General features: G+C 36.8%; 1 protein-coding gene across 1 annotated transcript; it reads left to right on the plus strand.

Annotated features, from left to right (window-relative positions):
- Positions 1-1,928: 1,928 nt before the first annotated feature.
- On the plus strand, positions 1,929-19,882 carry LOC150095627 (deoxyribonuclease-1-like). The gene is made up of 10 exons (XM_090410525.1): positions 1,929-2,024; positions 4,265-4,458; positions 10,722-10,810; positions 11,490-11,576; positions 11,695-11,795; positions 13,759-13,874; positions 15,765-15,919; positions 16,032-16,128; positions 16,494-16,545; positions 19,435-19,882. The coding sequence occupies exons 2-10, from the start codon at positions 4,288-4,290 to the stop codon at positions 19,839-19,841; spliced, it is 1,275 nt and encodes a 424-aa protein (XP_090266651.1). The 5' UTR covers positions 1,929-2,024; positions 4,265-4,287; the 3' UTR covers positions 19,842-19,882.
- Positions 19,883-20,084: the final 202 nt, after the last annotated feature.

Here is a 20,084-nt window from a genome sequence, read left to right on the forward strand (position 1 = left end):
GATTGTGTACCAGTGAAGATTGAACTGCCCACTCAGTCCCCAAAAGTTAGATAGGGCTAATTCGGCCTGGCGTACTCCCTATATGGAAATAAAAGGTGCTAGCTGATTTTTTTTACTGTATTGTTCAATGTACTAGAGTGTGCTCAATGACGGAAGCTGGTCGGAACTGATGTGCACATGCTGCGTTATGCTGTCTTTCAGCGCTGGCAAATTGTCAGGATGATCCTGATAAACCTGTCTTTGAGAAATCCCTAGAGCCAGAAGTCACGGGGATTAGATCAAGTGAACGAGGTGGCCATGCAGTGGGAAACGCATGACTGATCACTCCGGCTTCTGTGAAATATTCTTAAAGAACCTCTTGTACTGATTGACCAATGTGTAGAGGGGACCCATCCCACATAAAAAGGACTGAATTCATGCCCAGGCGCTGCTGTAGCTGTGGCACAACAAAATTGTTTATCATATCGCGATACCTCTCGGTAGTAAATGAGTATGTCACAGGACCCGACTGGCAGATGTTTTCAAAGAAGAATGGTCCAATGATAAATGCTGTAAACCGGCACCAGACAGTAACTTGGGATGAATGCAAAGGAATTTGTTGGATCGCATGCGAGTTTTGCGTAGCTCATACCGGAAGCTGTTGGTATTCACAGCTCCATTCAGGTTAAAGTGAGCCTTATCTCCCACAAAATCATCCACGGGCACGTATCGTCCAACTCCACTCGAGCAAAGAATGTTAAAGCGACTGTCAGTCGACTTTCAAAGTCCTGCACGCGCAACTTCTGTGTCAGGTTAATCGTGAATAGGTAGAAATGCAGAATCTTCCATAAAATTTACCACGCTGTTGTGTAAGACATATCCATGTATCTTGATATAGCACGTCACGTGCACTGCATAAACCAACGCTGTTATTCATGATCTACTCCACAACGGCAGTAGCGACTTCATTCGCATGTTGTAAATCGATTTATTATTATTATTATTATTATTATTATTATGTGACACCTCTAGGGAGTCCAAAGACTCATCGCGGGAGAGTGTGCCAACAGCATCGAACGATTGGTTTCCCTTCCAACTACTAACCACTCTCAAACTTGCTTAACTTTTTGCGAGCCAGTAGTAGCAGAGGCTCTACCAATCGACCAACCTTTGATTTAGGTAGTACTGCTTCACGAGCAGAGCATGTTGCGGCAAGGTCAGTACCATCACTGTGGAGGGTACAACCAGAATGAATGTAGAAATCTCGTGTCTATCTGTTTAACTCCTCCTGGTACCTGGCGAGTTGCGTTATATTTATATTTATTTTATATTTATAATATAAATATAATTTAAAATAATATAAATATAAAATATAATAATAATAATAATATATATATATATATATATATATATAATAAAATAAGTTCTAATCTGGCGTTTTGATAGCTGCAGAAGAAATTTACCACTCTTTCATTGTTTTTGAATTTTTATTATTTATTCGTTCACATTTTAAGAAGCTTAAACCAAAATATCTGAATCTAATTTTTGCCTTTAATTAAACTTCTCTACTGTGAATATATGTACTTATTCTTAAGAAAGGTAGCATCTTATTTGTAGTACTGAAAGCATAATATGATCTAAAATATTATTATGTTTTTTCTTTTTTGTGAAAACGAATTCTGAACAAAACGACGTATTTTAAGTAATCAGTTCTATAATAAATTGATTAAATTCCTTCCCTTCATAACTGATAAGCTTGTTTTTTAGTCTACTTTATCGTTTACATTTCAGTTAAGCACCTTTTCACATTCTCATGAGAAAAGTTCTCCATTACGCTTTTTTCTTTCTTTTTTTTTTTTTTTACATGCATTTTACCTGCTGCCAGTTCTCATAAAAAAGTCCAGCTGAAAGTTAAAACTTGGTAAAATGCACCTACACTGTTTTATAGTAAAAACTTAACACGTTAGTAGATTACTTCCAAAAGGAATAACTTTTAATTGAGACAGTATAATCAGCAATCAGAAGACTTCATAGTAGTGTATAAGGTATGTAAATTTATCTCTTTGTTGATGGCTTGAATCTAGGTAATAATTTGTTTGGAAAATCTGAGTTGTTTATTGGATTGTCTACCGAAGAAAGGTTGCAAACTTATAACACATTAGTATCATTAGGTAGGCGAAGGGTTAGATAATCCGGGAATCTTGTTCTAAGAGAACCAACCGAGGAATATTTTCAAGCTAGAAGCAGGATTGTAACATTCCATTGGACTACACAGTTTTTTTTTAAAAAAAACAATGTCACTCAAGTCAAAATTTGGAGTTGAGTATTTCACGTAAATAGATTAGTTGAACACAAAAGACTATCAATTCTGAGGTCCTATCGATCTCACCGAACTGTCAGTCCTGTGGTCCTGATTATCTGCACCAGTTCAAAGTTGGCAGTCTTGATTTCGAGTTTATTTGTGGAATAATAAAGTCATATAATTTGTGTTTAGAACATTGTATTTCATATATTCTGTTATGTTCTGTTTTACGCATACGCGCAAACCTGCATCATACCCTACAGGTCTGCGCGCAAATGCAACAGAATCAAATGTAATTAGAACTCACGCTAAACACAAATTTTCCTTCTAGAAAATAATTCAAGAAGGGTTACCATGAAAGCATTAACATAGCTAATTGGAATGCTAAAATTTGGACACAATTGTTGGATGTATCTGTTCTACATCTTACGTAAAAAGGTGCAATTACGATTTGGAATTACAAAAGCAACCAAGGCTATGAGACCGTGATTATATCTGTTAACTGCGTGTGTTCTTCTGACTGGATTAAATGTTTCGGGGATGAAAAGCCCGAGTTCCTGAGTTGAAAAATCCCTGCGATATCCGTATGAGAATGGCATTATAATTCACCTTCAGTAGAAAAGCTTATAGAGTTGCGGACGAAGTATTGCATACATTGTCATCTGATTAAGTTAATAATTTATATTTAATATCATAAGTGTGATGCAATAGCAAGTCAAGTCACAATCAGTATGAGCAGAATAAATCATATTGGTAAGATTCAGAAGACTGTATGTTTAATTAATTAAAAAATCTAGTTGTAGCAAGAAGGTAGTCGTGATAGACAATGTCTTTGACCACGACAAATTATGACTCATGTTTTCCAGGTAATTTGTTGGATTTATATAATAAGGGACCGAGCAGTGACTCAATTGAAGTTGAATTAAATTTTGAGGAACATACTGAAGTAGCTGGGAAATAAAGATTATGCAGTAACTATCCAGACATAAACCACAGTATAGCGCTTATGCTCCTCTTCTATAGTCAGTCTAAGAACTAATTATATGGTTTTACTTCTGGGTATATAAGGACAGTTTCTTAGGATGCGCATTGTGTAGGATATCAAATTAAGAGAGCGGTATCGAACCCTCCAGTGATACAGATCTTTAAAAAGTCTTTAGGAGATACTCAGGTATCTCTCAACCAGTCATGTTCAGGTGATGACTGAGTGCGAGATAATCTCTGCTTTATTATCTGCCTAAAGTGTTTATTAGCTGCTTAAAAAAGTACTATGCTTAGTCTCTAAGAGCAGGGCTTCTGAATTATCTAACTTTTCGCTATTCATTCTGCCAATATACTATACGTTTATAGGATTTAGTGGATGTAATCCACATCAAATTGACTCTATTAAAGTGCAGTTGGAACAATGCATGAAACATTACTGAACTACCCAGATATTGAGTGACTGTAGCCGAAATATCAGCTAGGAGGTCTCTAGTGTTTATCTCTGTAGCTTTTGAAAGCATACTGACTGATGATTGACACGAATTTGCATTTTATTGATAATTTTTTGCTTGTGTATGTGCAAACTTGAAAATTAAATTTCAAATTTTTTTGTTAGAGAAGAAAACACTATCACTGCCCTTTGATTGTCGTGTTACTACATAAGCATAAATAAAAAATGTACGCCCTATGATATATTCTACAGGTAATGGAATCAAGATCACTAACACCAGTATCTGTTGACTCAAAAAAAAAAAAAAGTTCAAGAATGGTTCAGACAGAGCAACATGCGCACATCACACCTTGGTTAGAATGTCCATCCACCACTTCTCATCGATTAAACCTGCAAAGGCATGTGGGATATTCTGGAGAAACGTATAATACATGAATACAAAGAATGAAACCGTAATAATTTTATCAAAAGTTTCACAAAGGTGGGCACCCTTTCCCAGCATTGTATCTTCTGAAAAAAAAATTGATATTTCAATCTCATTTATTTAGGTAACCTGATATCATAAAGGAGGATGCTTCTTGCCGTGGCTTTCTTGGCATGTGTATTTTATACAACTGGAATTTCTATAAATGAAGAGAGAGAAATACCAGTCCATCCACCACTCCGAATTGGATCATTTAACATACAAAATCTTGGAAAAAGCAAGTTTTCCAATAAGGAGCACATGGATATCATTAAACAAGTAAGTTCAAATACAAATTTGAATAAATAAATCTTGTTACAATACTTTTCTAAAGATGAGAATAGATTTTACAACAACAATATAAACATAAACATTTCAAAAAATTCATCGGTTGTCACATTTTGTTTAAATAAAATTTGGCATGAATTCAAAATGAATGTATATTATAATTCCACTTTGAATGCAAAATGAATGAAAATCAGAGTGTTATAATAGGCTCTGTCAGAGATTCTAATTAAAATACATTATCTATCAGTGGCTCTAACAGTCACTTAAGCTCTAGGTGGGCAAGGTGTTGCACGTGCGTTCATACCGCTCCTGCCTTCTTCCACCTTTTATACGTTTATCCGCAAGGAAGGACTTAGTTTTCTTTATAAAGATATATTCTCCAATCTGAGAGCTATCTAGTCGTGTACTCGTAAGTGTAGTGATAAGTAAATTATGACAGTTTCCTTCTCCTGGTGTATGAGTTCCTATATATCTTCAATTTCGACGCCATAATTCTTCTTTGCTGCCATGGCAACCGCACATTCCTGCAATACCACAGACACAACAAAGCAAAGCCTCCCCCCCCTCCCCCATCGACTTCGGACCCGGAAGGAAGAGCAAAGTTCACCGGAGCTATGGACATGGAAAACAGGTCAGTAAATTTCAAATCTTATGCTAATATCGCATCAAACGAAAATATCCTATCGTCTCCCAAAACACTGATCTCACACCCGAATGCCACATCAGCAAGTAGTAAACTGATTAACTCAAAAATAACTGCCACTGTTACCAACGTCATTTCCCGAGAAAATGGAATTGTTATTTTTGGCACCAAAGGAAACATCCTAATAGAAGATTATCTGACGGCGATCGCCAAAATTGTATCGCCAAAAAATATTACTGACGCTTCCCGCATAGCTGGTACTGTGCAGGTGAATTTTGGCCACATCTCATGGGCACAAACGGTACTGCAAAAAGGCGTCGATATCGGGGATTATCACTTCGAAGCAGCCCTAATAGCACTGGCCCCGAAAAAAGTAACAGTATCAAATGTCCCCCCGGAAATTCCTCATTAATTCATCAGATCCATGTTATCAAGATACGGTTCTGTCACAGGAAAAACACGCACATTGTCAGCAGCCACGAAGAAGTCTGAATTTGCCCATGTCAAAAGCTTCCGAAGACAGGCATTAATGCACTTCCAAACAACGACGCACTATATAACCCTCCAAAATTAATCAACACGGACATAAATGGAATTACCTACACTTTCTACTTATCCTTCTCATCACAGTGCTTCTTCTGCCATGAAGAAGGTCACATTAGGAAACAATGTCCCTATATTACCAACAGTTCATCAACAAACATCCCAGCCTAGAATAGCAAACCAGTTGAACAGAACAACATCGTACATGAAGAAAATCAAAGCATAAGAAAAAGTAAACCAAATATTCTCTCCCAATCACGAATTTCAGAGCAAAGAAAATCCCGAACTGGAAAAGACAACTTTCATGTCGCTCTTGAACGCCTGTCGAGTAATGAGATCCAAGGTTCTGATAACGAAGTCTCACAGCACGAAAGCACGGATCCTTCCAACAGAGATGACCAGGACGAACTAATTAAAAGCAATCCCCGGACATAACAACCAGAATCACCAACCCAACCTCCCACTAATTCAAAACCTAATCCAATAGAAGAAACTACTCAAAATGACCTTTCATCACCTGCAACCAGCCAAGGAGAAACAGTTCTCAGACGATGTGGAAACTGTACTTCCACATGACGACTTAGAAGAAGAGGAAGCTGAGGGGTGGGGGGAACTTCCCTACACTGAGGATCCCCTAAACATAAAGCAGCTGTCATCCTTCATATAGAAAGTGCTCGGCTCTCCTCACAAATTAACTATAGCCCTTAAATACACCACAAAAATCCCGGAACTAATTTCTCAACTTCAGGATCTACATTCAAAATTGAAATGTAAAAAGAGCAGAGCGGAGGTGAACAGGAGCAAGCGAATCTACTACCTAATTAATGGGCTACAAGCACGATACCAGGACCAATATTAAATTCAACTTACAATCAAACTTTCATAAGCATAATGTCATTGAGCCTTTTTTCTCTCAATGCAAGAGGATGTGCCTCTGCTTTGCACAATAGATTAGTCCTTGACTAGGTACAGAAATATCATATAGACCTAATACTTCTTCAAGAAACAAATATCAACTCCTCATCCAATTTATCTAGAAAATGGGCAGAGTGGCCTTATGACCTACATCACTCTGCAACCCAACAACACCATGGAGCAGGGGTTAGATTAGGCGTACATCATCAATCCTACAAACTTTAAGTGATCAAAAAAAAAAAAAAAAAAATGGCCTCGCCTACTCCCGTATATACGGGAATAAAAAGGCGTTAGCTGAACTTTAAGTGATTGGAGATATATCTGGATAAGCCATGTATGCTCACATAAAAGCACCCAATAATAATACCCTGCATGTATTCAATATCTACATACCACAGCAAGATTTTCTGCCATCACAAATCTTGCACTTCTTTCAAAACCATCTTACTAGTATTGACTAAGAACATATAATAATAGCTGGGGATTTTAAGGGGAATGCAGAACCAATGAAAACAAGTGGCCCCACCTAAAATCACGAATAAAATATTTTATGCAGATCTACAGTCACCAGAAGAATCAACAGAGAAACATTAACATCCGACAACTCGAAGAACAGCTGCAGTATCTACCAGAAGAAAGCCCTAAATATAATTCAGCCCTCCAAGCCACGCAAAGACACAAGTATCCGCAAAGGGTTCCCTACTTAGATCGCGACTTACACAAATAAATTTTTCAGATGCAACCACAAAATATTTTTTCTCTTTGGAAAAAAAATACCAGGCAGCAAACTGCATCTCCGCTATTAGATTTCAAGATGGTAGCATCACAGAAGATCCAAGTAAAATCGTTTCTGAAATCCTACAATACTACAAGAATGCATACAGCTCTACATGAACATCCCTTCACGCCATTCACGGAATACTGAAAGAAACAAAAAAAAATCTCTGCAGCAGATTGGAATCACTTAGAAAACCCAATCACTCTAGAGGAACTGAAAACTGCATGCACATCCTTGCCAAAGAATATCCTGGCCTTGATGGTCTCACAACAGAGATTTTTCAAGTCTTCTGGAATCAACTCAGACCACTTCTCCTTAAAACACTGCAAGAAACCTACCTCAATGGTCTCCCAGAATCCGTCACGGCCTCAGTATCACGATTGATACCAAAGAAACGAGACCGCACAGATATCCGAAACAGATATCACTAATCAATACAGATTGCAAAATCATTTCCAAAGTTATTGCTAACCGACGAAAGCCAACGCTGCCTGAAGTTATTGGTCGACATCAAACTTATTCTCTTCCTGGGAGAACAATACATGATAACCTCCATTTAATAAGAGATCTCATCCACATCGCAAACAGCCAAAATGAAGACCTAGCACTCGTCAATCTTGATCAGGAGAAGGCTTTCGAAAGGGTAGAGCACGAGTACCTTTATGAAGTCCTAAAGGCATTCGGCTATGGCCCTCTCATCATTCAAACAGTGCAATTGTTATACAGAGACGCACTCTTCTGTTTAAAAATTAACAACAGGCTCACCCACACTTTGTCATACTCCAGAGGGATCAAGCAAGTATGTCCTCTCTCTCTAGACAGTTATACACACTGGCCATAGAACTCTTCTTAAAAAGAGTACATGACAACATCATCTCCAAACCAACCAGCATTATAGAGCCACATAAAAAATAACCCTATCAGCATATGCTGATGACGTCGCAGTAATAATCTGTAATGACAAAGAAATGACAGTAACCAGTGAAGCACACAGACTATATGCACAAGCCTCAGGGGCCAAATTGAACTGCAAAAACCACTGGTTTGTGGTCAGGTAGATGGAATGCCAGAACTGATTCTCCCATTGAATGTACCTGGTCAAATGAAGGACAAATATATTTAGGTGTACACCTTGGCAACACCAAAATGTATAATGCACTGAACTGGACACAGCTACACAACCGATTTAAACAAGTGCTAGGAAAATGGAACAGCATTCATTCAATGTCTTCACTTAGAAGAAGGTTCCTAATAATCAATCAGATGGCTGCGAGTGTGGTAAATCCTCAAGGTACTAACACCCCTGAAGACTTACTGAATCATATTAAAAAGGCAATGAAAAGTTTCCTATGGAACAATCCGAACTGGACAACATACTCTGAACTCTGCAAGCCACTCAATAAGAAGGGTCAAGGCCTGATTTCCCTTGAAAACAAGATCACATCCTTCAGGATAATACTTCTGCTAATGATACTTCAGTCCAATCATGCTTATATAACCATCTTCGATTACATCATGAAATCATCCACCCAATGACTTACACTTTCAACAATCCTCCGAATGGCCAGTTCTGTACCACCACCTCCTGGACTATCTCTTTTTTTGCAAAGATGCTCTACAGTGGTGGAAAAATACAGAATTTCATCACACACTGACAGGATCAACAGAGTCAGCTGTGTTAACAGCTGACTCTGTTAGTACAGTTAACAGAACCACTGTTTTTGAAGAGAAACATAACATGTCTCACAACTGGCCAGCCCTTCCTTTTCCCTGCCCAGGAAAAGGAAGGGCTGGCCAGCCATAGGGGATCTCCTGACCCAGACGCTAAACTGGAAAACATGAACATGCCTACCATTAAAAAGCTCCAAAATTGAAAAGCAATATCAACTGATGCAAGTCGCCATTATAAAAACCTTCCCATTATATGGCTACGCCTCAGGGAATCCGTATTTCTTCTAGAAATACGGATTCCTTACCTGCGTGGAGCCTACCTTTCATCTTGCAACATCTGAAGCCTCACTTCCAATTCTTCCCTCCAACTACAAGAAAATATACCACTTCCTCATATCAGTGCCTCCCTTCGTATATTCATCCTTAACCCAGTGAAAGAACTCTCAGTTACTAAGCTACACATGTCACCCAGTTTTCAGTGGGATCTTCCATATAAATCGAGGTGTGCCAAACCAGATTCCGACATGCAGTGGAGGCTACGGCATAACATGCCAACTTCTACTAGCTCCACAAATTTCCGCTAAGACAATTGGATCAGTGTCTATTCTGTGAAATTTCAGGCACTTTGGAACACACATATCTAACCTATCCTGCAAACAAAAGCGATGATCACCTACGTCCTGAATACACCTCTAGCACCTGTAACTACGCACACAGCCAGTAAAACGACTACTGGAATTTAGTCCATACAGAAAAGAGAACAAACACAGAATATGCAATTTCCTCTTCATCTGCGCTGAAGCCGTCATTTACAGTTTTTTTTGCCTTAAGCACACAAGAAATAGGCAGCACCCATCCATCACTAAATCAGAACAAACCTTCATGTGTAGCCTACGTCGGAAACTACAGATCAGGCTTTCACTGGAATTTGATTATCACAAAGGAACAGGAACTGTCGCAAAATTCATAGAGGAGTGGAATCCAACTGGTACCCTTTTCTGGATTGCCACGACAACACACTTCAGCTGAAAAATAACTAAAAGTGATACTAAACTGTAATATTGACTCTTACTGAAAAGACACATCCTGTCTACCACTAATGTACTTCTTTCCCTTATTTCTATTGTATATCTAAAAAGAAAATCTTTTTTTCTCTGTAATGTACATTCTTATACTATGTAAATAGTCCTTTTTGTTATCTATCTTCCAATGTATATTTTATCAAGTTTAATAAAAATAAAATAAAATAAAATAACAGGCACTTAAAGGCACCATGGACTTTTTTCTAGTTCACATAACGCAAGACATTCTAACAGAATTAAAGCCACACGATATATTTGCCTCTTCAGATTCTCTGTTTTCACTTCAGTAGTTAAGGTCTTGCTATTCTTGTTTCTTTTGCCATCTGTCAGTTCAATAATGTTCTCAATTTTTGACTTTTTCCATCATTATAAGAAGCAACGCTCACACACATTTTTGGTTCATCGACCATGCTATTAATAAGAAACTGTACTACCGCTGATCCATGCGAATTCAACCTATATTAGCTAAATTAACTATTATGTATTACGTATCTGATGCGCGTAACTGTCCGAAATACAATATATTAGCTATTCGCAACTTTTACAATTTTCGTGACATGATTATTATACTTCTGTAAATATGTCTTGTATTAATGCGCCTATGTGTACTAATTTTTTTTAGATAATTCTTCGCTACGATGTGATATTTATCCAAGAAATCGTTACGCAAGACGAAACGCTTATGGAAGAATTAGTAGAATCGCTAAATCAGTAAGTCTCTCTCTCTCTCACCCTCTCGTGTATGTGTGTGCGCATGCGCGCGTATGAGATCATGAGCATTACAGTACGCGAATAATAATAAACAAATAAGCGATTTGAGTGCTGTTTTGAAACTTACGGACATTTGGAAACTAAAAGAAATTTCGTTAAGTTAATAATGAAAGTAGTATGAAAAAAATATGAACTTGTGTTGTTAACAGTTCAATAGTACAAAAGATAAACTTACTAGTTGTGGTGGTGTTGGAGGTGGGCGGTAGATGGCGTTGATTCGTAGTAGAGGTAAGGTGTAGAGATAGTTGAAGATGTCCTCCCGCGATGAGTCTTCGGACTCCTTGGAGGTTTCAGGAATAATAATAATAATAATAATAATAAATTGGCTGGGAAAGGAAAAGTATTTTGAGAATTGTGATGGACCTAGTAGTCATTTGGCTGAATTCAGTCATCTTTCCGTTAAACTAGACTGCGCACACTTTTTTGTTGCTTTTTTCATTCATTGAAATGCAATTTCACATAATTCTATTATACATTTTTGTTCCTTTTAAAGTAAAATAATTAATTTAGTGTGTTATGACTGCATATGGGAGTTACATTCTAATTTTTCATCATTAGTGTTTGCTTTATAACATGATATTTTATTAGTAAATAAAAAAAAAAATTTAATTTCTCACAGACTCTCAGAAGATGCGGTGTACAGATTAGCCATCAGTATTCGACTGGGAAGAAACAATGCTAAGGAACAATATGCGTTTATTTTCAAGTAAGCATGTTGCAGCTAAGTTAGAAATAATGTCATAATTATTATTTATTTTATAATAATGAAGTATTTACGCTCAAATATATTATGCTATAAAAATCTTGTTTTTACTTGCTTTTAGAGAAGACAGACTGAATGTTTTGCATGCTCATGTGTTTCCAGATACTTCTGATATATTTATGAGGCCTCCATATATCATACACTTTGGCTCTCCAACAACAAGTAAGGTTTCAGTATCATTCTAGTTAACTATCTGCGTAATATTCATCATAAAATACCCGCTGAAGTGGTATATATTAAAAAACACTATATGCATTTTATATTTATGAAATATCGGTTTTTCGTTCTTATTTCAATTACAAAAAAAAAAATACAATGTAGAAGTTCAAAGTTTGTTGTAATGTTTTGTTAACAACATTAAAATCCAATTAATGTCCCGTGTACAATTTTTATTATGAAATTTTTGAATCTCAAGAAACTCATAACATCATATGCAATTGTCCATGCTTGGAAATCGGTCAAGGAAAACAAAAGAGATTCTTACAATTAGCTGAACTAGTTTCGAGGTAGTCATATGGTCTGTATTTACTAATATCACATTCCAAATAAACGGAGTTAGTCGAGTGGATTGTGCTTCCGAACCTCCGTCTTTGGGTTTTGGGTTCGAATCCCATAGTGGATATCCATATATTTCTATGTGCATATGAATCTCATTACATCGTGCGAGACCACTACTTTGCTAATGCAGGCTTGAAGATTTTCGATGATTGTCTCTTAAGTAGGAGGCCCGGATTATCAAATCACCAAATCCACCAATGATACCGATGTTTCATAACTTTATAACATTTCGTAGGTGGAATTCACATTAAAAAATTGGGGCGAGTATTATTATTGTTTGATTGAATATCATTGATTTGGTGTATAACGAGTTAGTGAGCAAATCCTTTCTCGGGATCTGCTTGGAATAAAACTTCACTTAAGTTTTATTCCAAGAACTTCACAAAAGTTTAATGATAAATAAAGGTTCCTATATGGTCTAAAAAAGGAACTCATTTAAGTTAAGAGATATTATATTCCATACTGTTTCTTAGCCGAATAAGAAACTCAGAGAGTTTCATGCCGAATATAGAAACTATATAAAGTTCGGCGATTCCAAGCGTAAGCAAATACCTGGATAGTGCAGCAACTGACCCTTGAAGGTAGTGCAAGCTGAGGCAAGCAACTCATGTAAAAGGTGGAGCAAGCTCCGATCACTATTCTTGATATTTACCTATAATGTGAACTTAACTCCTAGGAGCTGTATTACTGTTCAACATTATGAGAGAAGGTCACTACCCAGAAAAAAGGTAAAAAAATGTAAGTTCTGTTCGCTACAAACTGTATTAACATGGTCTTCCTACTCACTGATGAGACCTCAAAAAAGTTCGAAACCGGTCTATGTAGTGACCTTCTCTCATAATGTTGAACAGAAATACAGCTCCTAGGAGTTAAGTTCACATTATAGGTAAATATCAAGAATAGTGATCGGATCTTGCTCCACCTTTTACATGAGTTGCCTCAGCTTGCATTACCTTCAAGGGTCAGTTGCTGCACTATCCAGGTATTTGCTTACGCTTGGAATCGCCGAACTCATGTAAAAACCATATTACATGATGATTACATCATGTAATATGGTTTTAATAATCATCAGTTAAATTTATCAAAAAGCTTACTATTGTTATATATGTTATCAACTGTTTGTTATTTATTTCATATAAAAATAGACGTAAATCAAATAGCGCTTGCAGATTTGTTCCAGTGCACATTTTCCTTCTTAATTTAAACTCTACACAACTGTCAAAGAGATTATGCTTTATGAAATATCTCATTATTGTATTAAGGGAACTATGAGATACTTCAGGCAACGCTTATCTACACTTTTCACCAAGCAAAATAAACTCGCTTCACAAAAGAATTGCATACATATATTCATGATGAGCTTTAGTCCACAATGAGTGGACCGATGATCAAGCTTACATATAAAAGCAGAATGATTTTTATAACAAACCCATCACCAAAAAATTGAGGATAATCGAACTTTTTTTGTTTGATATGAATCCATACTTGCATTTCTAATTCTTTTAATTATGGAGAAATTCAAGAGAAAATTATGTCTTCTAAAATTAGACGTCTTCTTATTGTATAGGAAATCTGCCATCCTTTGTTGCAATCGGCATCCATACGCAGCCTCGTAATGCTGTTAATGAAACAAGTGCACTTGCAGAAGTCTATGATTATGCTAAACGATATTACAGAGTCAAGGTACGTAATTCCAGATTGATGATTTAATAAAATCTTTTATGTACAAATAATGGAGATATTAATATATACAATCTACCAATAATGGTCCGGACACTTTAGTGATTTACTATTGATACCAACAGGTGAACCCTAATATCGGGAATGTCCACCTTTGGCTTTGATCACCTCCTGTACTCTTTGAGGGAGGCTTTCCAACAATGTGCGGCAGACATCAGGTGGAATTTATCTCCATTCTTCCATCAAAGCAGAACAAAGTTCACAGATCGAGGACGTACTGCTCTGTACCGGAATCGCCGCTCTAATTCATCCCACAGGTGTTCGATAGGATTGAGGTCAGAACTCTGCACAGGTCAGGGCAGTCGTTTAACACCCATCTCTTCATACCATTCCATAACAGTTGCAGCTTTGTGGCATGGGCATTGTCGTCTTGATAGTATGGTCCGTTCCATATAAACTCCACAGTGTAGGCAACACCTGATTATCCAGAATATCAAAGTACTTAGTTGGCTTCATGGAACTACAGACAACGACCACTGGTCCCACTCCAAACCAGCTGAATGCACTCCACACCATTACTCCTCTACCACCAACTCTATTGTGGGTACAACATATGTGGTAACAAGGTTCAGCAGGCTTTCTTCATACCCACACCCTGCCATCAGACTGGAAAGAGGTGACCCTTTATTAATTTCTCCGGAGTACTGTTTCCCATTGGTCAATTGTCCAGGTCACAAGCTCTTTGTCATGTCATAGGAAGAAGGGTTGGAGGATGGAATTTTGCATTTGGTTCGATGCACCTTCCACTTGTAATGCAAAGATGTGGCTCACCGATGAGGTACACTTGACTCATGAATGAGTCAACAATACAGAAATTCACTTATGGGTGTATGGTAGTCCACAGACTCTAGAAAGTAAGCTATTTATGATATCGTTCCTGTGATCTTGTAGTTTGGTATCTTCGGTGACTAGCTGATTGGACCATTCATTTTCCCATAATGTCTGAAAGGTTGATATTTACAGAGTTTTGCTTGTGAATATGAATAAATATGCCCTACTACTACCATGACGTACTTCTCATATTTGGTTAGAAGTATCTATCACACAGTATTTGAACGAGAAATGTCCTGATGTATGAATCAATCCTGTTGGCCTTCATCATCAGGCTTCTGTTCACTAGATTTACATGTGTAGGGATTAGATTATACTAAAAATGTGGTGTATAATCACAAAGAGAACTACTTCAGTGACTTCACAATGCAGCAAGATGTTTATGACGCTGTAGTTATTCGTGAGGTTGCATTTTTCATAGTCTAAGGCGTTAAGATATCTATCCAAAACTTACTGGAGCCAGTTTGGAAAATCTATTAAAGTGAAGTGTTCAACGTAGTAACACATAATTGAAAAGTCAAGTCATGCTATTTCGAATGCCAGTATCGACGAAACCTTTGAGAATTGTACCAATATTAATATGATACATATGATGAGGAATAATCTTTGGAATAAACTCTTCTCATATCGATAAAGTCACTGGATATCCTGTATTAATGATAATTCTTAATTAATGATAATTAAGAATGATAATCCCTTACGAACTGCCCACTCAGATTCCAAAACGTAGGGCGTAAACGGCCACGCCTACTCACTATACTGGAACAAAAAGGCGTCAGTTGATTTTTTTTTATTTTTTGTGTATGGTACGGAAAAATTAAACCGGAAACAACTTTTTTTTAAGTTACCTTTAGCAGTGCAGAAAATAAATCTAGCGATCTCCCAATTGATATGGCTCCATGTAAAGAATCTCCACTATTCCGAATGCTATCTTCAAAGTAATAGAATTGCTAACATGCAAGAAAGTATAAGGAAATCTAAATACTCATGTCTTCATTTCAGGACGCTATCATCATGGGAGACATGAATGCTGGCTGTAGTAACATACAAGTCAATGATTGGAAAAACATCGAACTGTGGGTCCGAGAAGAGTTTGAATGGTTAATTGGACATAACTATGATACCACCACTTATCTCAGCAGTTGTCCATATGACAGGTAAGTTATGCATTGGTAAAATCTGCTTTTGTTTAAATTAAAAATAGCGTGTGTGTGTGTGTGTGTGCGTGTGTGTATATATACATATATATTAGAAATCAGCTTCTTCCAGGTTTGTGATTACTGGGGATAAAATGAAGGAAGCTGTCATACCTTCATCTGTCCAAGCGTTTAAGTATAAAGATCTCTTCCAGCTCACTGATGAGAAGGTAAGGCATATTTTCTCTCTCTCTCTCTTTCTCTTTCTCTCTCTCTCTTTTCTGTCTGAGCCTGTAGCCCATTTATCGCTTAATGCCCAGGAGCTATAAAACCAAACGCGATCCTTGTTGATCGCGTTTGGTTCTATAGCCCCCCCCCCCCACATCACGACAAGGTGGTACCCCATGGAGGGAATCATTACTATTATTATAATTTTTCCTTCAACTCTACAAAATACTTGGTATTAGGAGCTTCTCAAATAGCTTGTTGAAGATAATATCAAATATCATTGTATTCAAAATTAACTTTGACCTTTTAGTTGATAGCTATGTATTATATTTTACATATACTTTCTTAAAATTTATTTTTTATGTAGGTTCGTGAAATTTCCGACCACTGGCCAATCGAGGTGGAGCTGCGAGGTAAAAGTAAGTGAAATTTAGTACACATGTACATTCGGAGGCATACTGAAAAGAAATACTTCTTTGCTGGTATATTAGCAAGCTTACGATCCTAAAGAGCACTAGTACTAACAAATGACTTGAACCCTGCAGTTAAATGATTGATTCATAAAAATAATTATTATTTCTCTTTTTGTGTGTGTTAAAATATTTATTTATTTTTTCCCTGAGAAACGAAAATTTCCTAACAAACTACGGATTAAGATGAACCCATTCATATGACATCTCTATCACTAAAGATCCCTGAACCATAGTAGTATAAATGTCACCGAGGTAATCAGATGATGATGTAACCACATATAAGCTTGGCAAAGTGATCTTCTGGCAGAAATCATTCGACTGATTAACACTCATCAACGAATTTTTATTCGTCAGGACATGGAATGTGTGAACATCAGCATTGTTCGGCACTTGATTTCATGGAAGTTTCATAGGGAACATTCAGAATTAATGCCTACTGTCGCAACCAATACGTGCAAACGATTGTTGGAAAAGTGCAGAAACTGAAGACATGTATCAGATAGATGGCACAACCTTTCCTCAGTAAGAAATTAATTTTGGCCTTACAAAACTTCAAGAACAAATGCAGAGATTCATTGCCTTGGTTTACTATCACAGGGTCCTTTGCCATAACTGAGGGAATATCTAAGAAAACATTGAAAAACATTATTTTGTATCATATAATGAAGAAAATACAGCAGTAAAGATGTAATTTCTTCAGAAAGATACTTAGTTCTGTCGTAAAGAATTTGTGAAACTACCTGTTGGCAGAGGTGGAGTTACAACACAGAGAACAGTGTCTGACACTATTACCCGAGGATGACCATCATCCTGGAAATATCCAGCCAGCGGCATAAAAAGAAAGTTGACAAATGGCAGTGAAATATAACATTAATCTATAAAGCAGCTCATCGAAACGTACATTACTTCGAAACTTGTTACAGGAAGGAATATAACAATAAAAACATACTAATCTTGGCATTGGAAATCAAAGCTATGGACACTGTCAGAAGCAATATGTACACTTCACAATAGGGGGAAGAGATCGCCTGGTCCGAATCGTTTTTTTATAGGATCATCATAGTATAGTTCACTTTACAACCAGAGATGGACAAGAAGGAACTTGTTTACATTTGATGTGAAGAGTTATGGATTTCATTTCTTAGAAAACACATAAGATGGGAGATCATTCGAGGACAGCAGTAGTAAGGATAAAAAAAAGGAGGAAACAAAATAGCTACTACACGCATTTTATTGGATTTAACAGACAGTGGAGGAATTATTGAGGCCAGTTCATTTGAACAGTGACCATGGAAGTGTTCATAAAAGATGCAACTCAGCAGTTAAACGCCTGTGTGAAAGTGAGTGAAATGAATAGGTTAGAGTGGAATCATTAATCAACAGTCACTCTAACTGCTGCTCTCTTCTATACAGAATCGAATATTTTTGGGAACTCATAGAGACATCACTCCAGAGTGGGGACAGTATTCAATGGTTGGACGGGTATGTTATTTGGATAGCGTTAAAACCTGTTCGGAGGAGGAGTAACGCCTCGAATGAATGAGAAAAAAAATTTTGGATGCTGATAAAGCGAGATATATAATATGTTTAGGCCGAGAGAGTGAGAATTGAAGTTAGAGTAATCTCAGTAAGATAAATCTATACTTTTTTTTTCTTTTCTTTTCTTTCCTTATAATACCGATATCATTACTGATCAGATGTCATAGTAAATAACTTTGGATATAAGATATACGACTACTACCATCTGTGTTTTTGATTCTGATTAGGAATATATACTAATTAGCAAGAAGTCAACGAACGTGCCATGTTGAGTCACCTGTTTGTAGCAGATATAAATTGAAGGAATATCATGCTCCCAAATCAGTGCAACTGTTTCCAAGTGAAATGGCTGCGAGAAAAGAACTGATAGAGTTCGAAAGAGGCGTTGAGATAGGATTCCCTGTTGCGGGCCTATCTCTTCGGCAAGCTTTTGACAAATTGGCCCATTCCCAAGTTAACAATCAGTTACACCATACTGAGATGGAAGCTCAGGGAGTCAACTGCAAGTGCTACCTGCAGTGGACGACTCACCACACTCATCGAACATGACCTAGGGTGCTACGAATTATAACGAACTGGATCGTCGGGTGGTCAAGGGACGTCTGCCTCCATAACAGTCCAGAACCTCATTACATATCTACAGGAAGAATGGTCCAAAATTCTCATTGATCGCTATCGTATGCCTTATGGAAATTATGCTCCCTATGATTGCTGGAGTCACTGCAGCGAAAGGAGGTCCTAAATTTTTCTTCCATAGATCTGGTGTTTCTAATTTACCTTTACAAAAGACAGAGAGATACAAAATTTGCTAAATTTTATTCCATTTTAGATTGATAAAACTATTTTATAAATTATCTCGAGCTGAAGAATTTCCTGTTGATGTCCTGAAGCATATCAACACGAAATTTGTGATTACAGGAAAATCAAAATTTTAATAATGATAAAATTTTAATAATAATAAATAGAACATTCCTGGTAGTGCAATTTCATGGAGTAGGAATGACAATATTTAGAGCTGAACTTGATGAATCGAAACATACAAAGTGAGAAAGATGTTGAGAATAAAGTTCAGTTATGTTCAGTTAGGTGCTCAAAGATTTGTTTTAGCTGAAGTTATTTCAGAATTATTATAGTTGACTTAACCTGCTATTTTCAACAAATTAATAATTTGTTCATATCATATCATATTTTCATTAATATTATCAAAATTACAAAAGTAATCAATTATATATCCATAGATACAAAATACTATATTTAGTCGTGCTGATATTATTTCACATTCACGATCTTTAACAGTGTCGGATGTTGCAGAGAAAAATTTGTGGAGTGAGGTTTGCTTCACAGTTTCAGACAAGAGAAGGATAACTGTCCCCGAAGCTCTACTAAAGGCAAAGCAGTCAGTGGGATTTCGCATTGTTCTCTCCAAGGACAGTGAGGGAGAAAATCAAATGATCACAGCTACGAAAGAGTCAACGAACATGAAGAAGTTACTGAGCTCATTAGTTGATTTTCAAATAAAATATCCCGAAACGGTGACCTATGAGGCATCGGAAGCTACCCGTTATAAAGCATTGCGAGGGGCTTTACGAGATGACAGTTCATATGCTATGAAAGGTAACCCTTATTATGAGCTTACTGTTCAATGCTACTTTGACACCTTAACATGCGACATATTGTTCTGTAAAGACACAACTGTCAACTAGAGTAGTGTAGTTTGTTATCTTGAATAAAAGCGATTTTGATATTATAAGTGTATTCTTAATGGAATACTCTAATTAAGCAAGAATTTACAATTATTGAATTAAGTAGATATAAAACGAGCGTTTGGCAGTCCGTGTTGAATCTAGACTTGCCTAACCAAGGATGTATTGTATAATGTATTGTATACAAGATTATTGTATATTGTATATATATATAACGAGGTTATTGTATACTGTATAAGGGTA

Source organism: Typopeltis vanoorti, chromosome 20, assembly GCF_054136105.1.
Source record: "Typopeltis vanoorti isolate ZY-2024b chromosome 20, IOZ_Tvanoo_1.0, whole genome shotgun sequence".
Lineage (NCBI taxonomy): Eukaryota > Metazoa > Arthropoda > Arachnida > Uropygi > Thelyphonidae > Typopeltis > Typopeltis vanoorti.

Bases quoted from the DNA above. Each gene is read 5' to 3' on its own strand.
- LOC150095627 (XM_090410525.1), top strand. From the start codon at position 4,288: ATGCTTCTTGCCGTGGCTTTCTTGGCATGTGTATTTTATACAACTGGA. The intron at 16,129-16,493 runs GTAAGGCATATT...TTTTTTATGTAG, and splicing joins TCCAGCTCACTGATGAGAAG to GTTCGTGAAATTTCCGACCA. The intron at 16,546-19,434 runs GTAAGTGAAATT...GATCTTTAACAG, and splicing joins GGTGGAGCTGCGAGGTAAAA to TGTCGGATGTTGCAGAGAAA.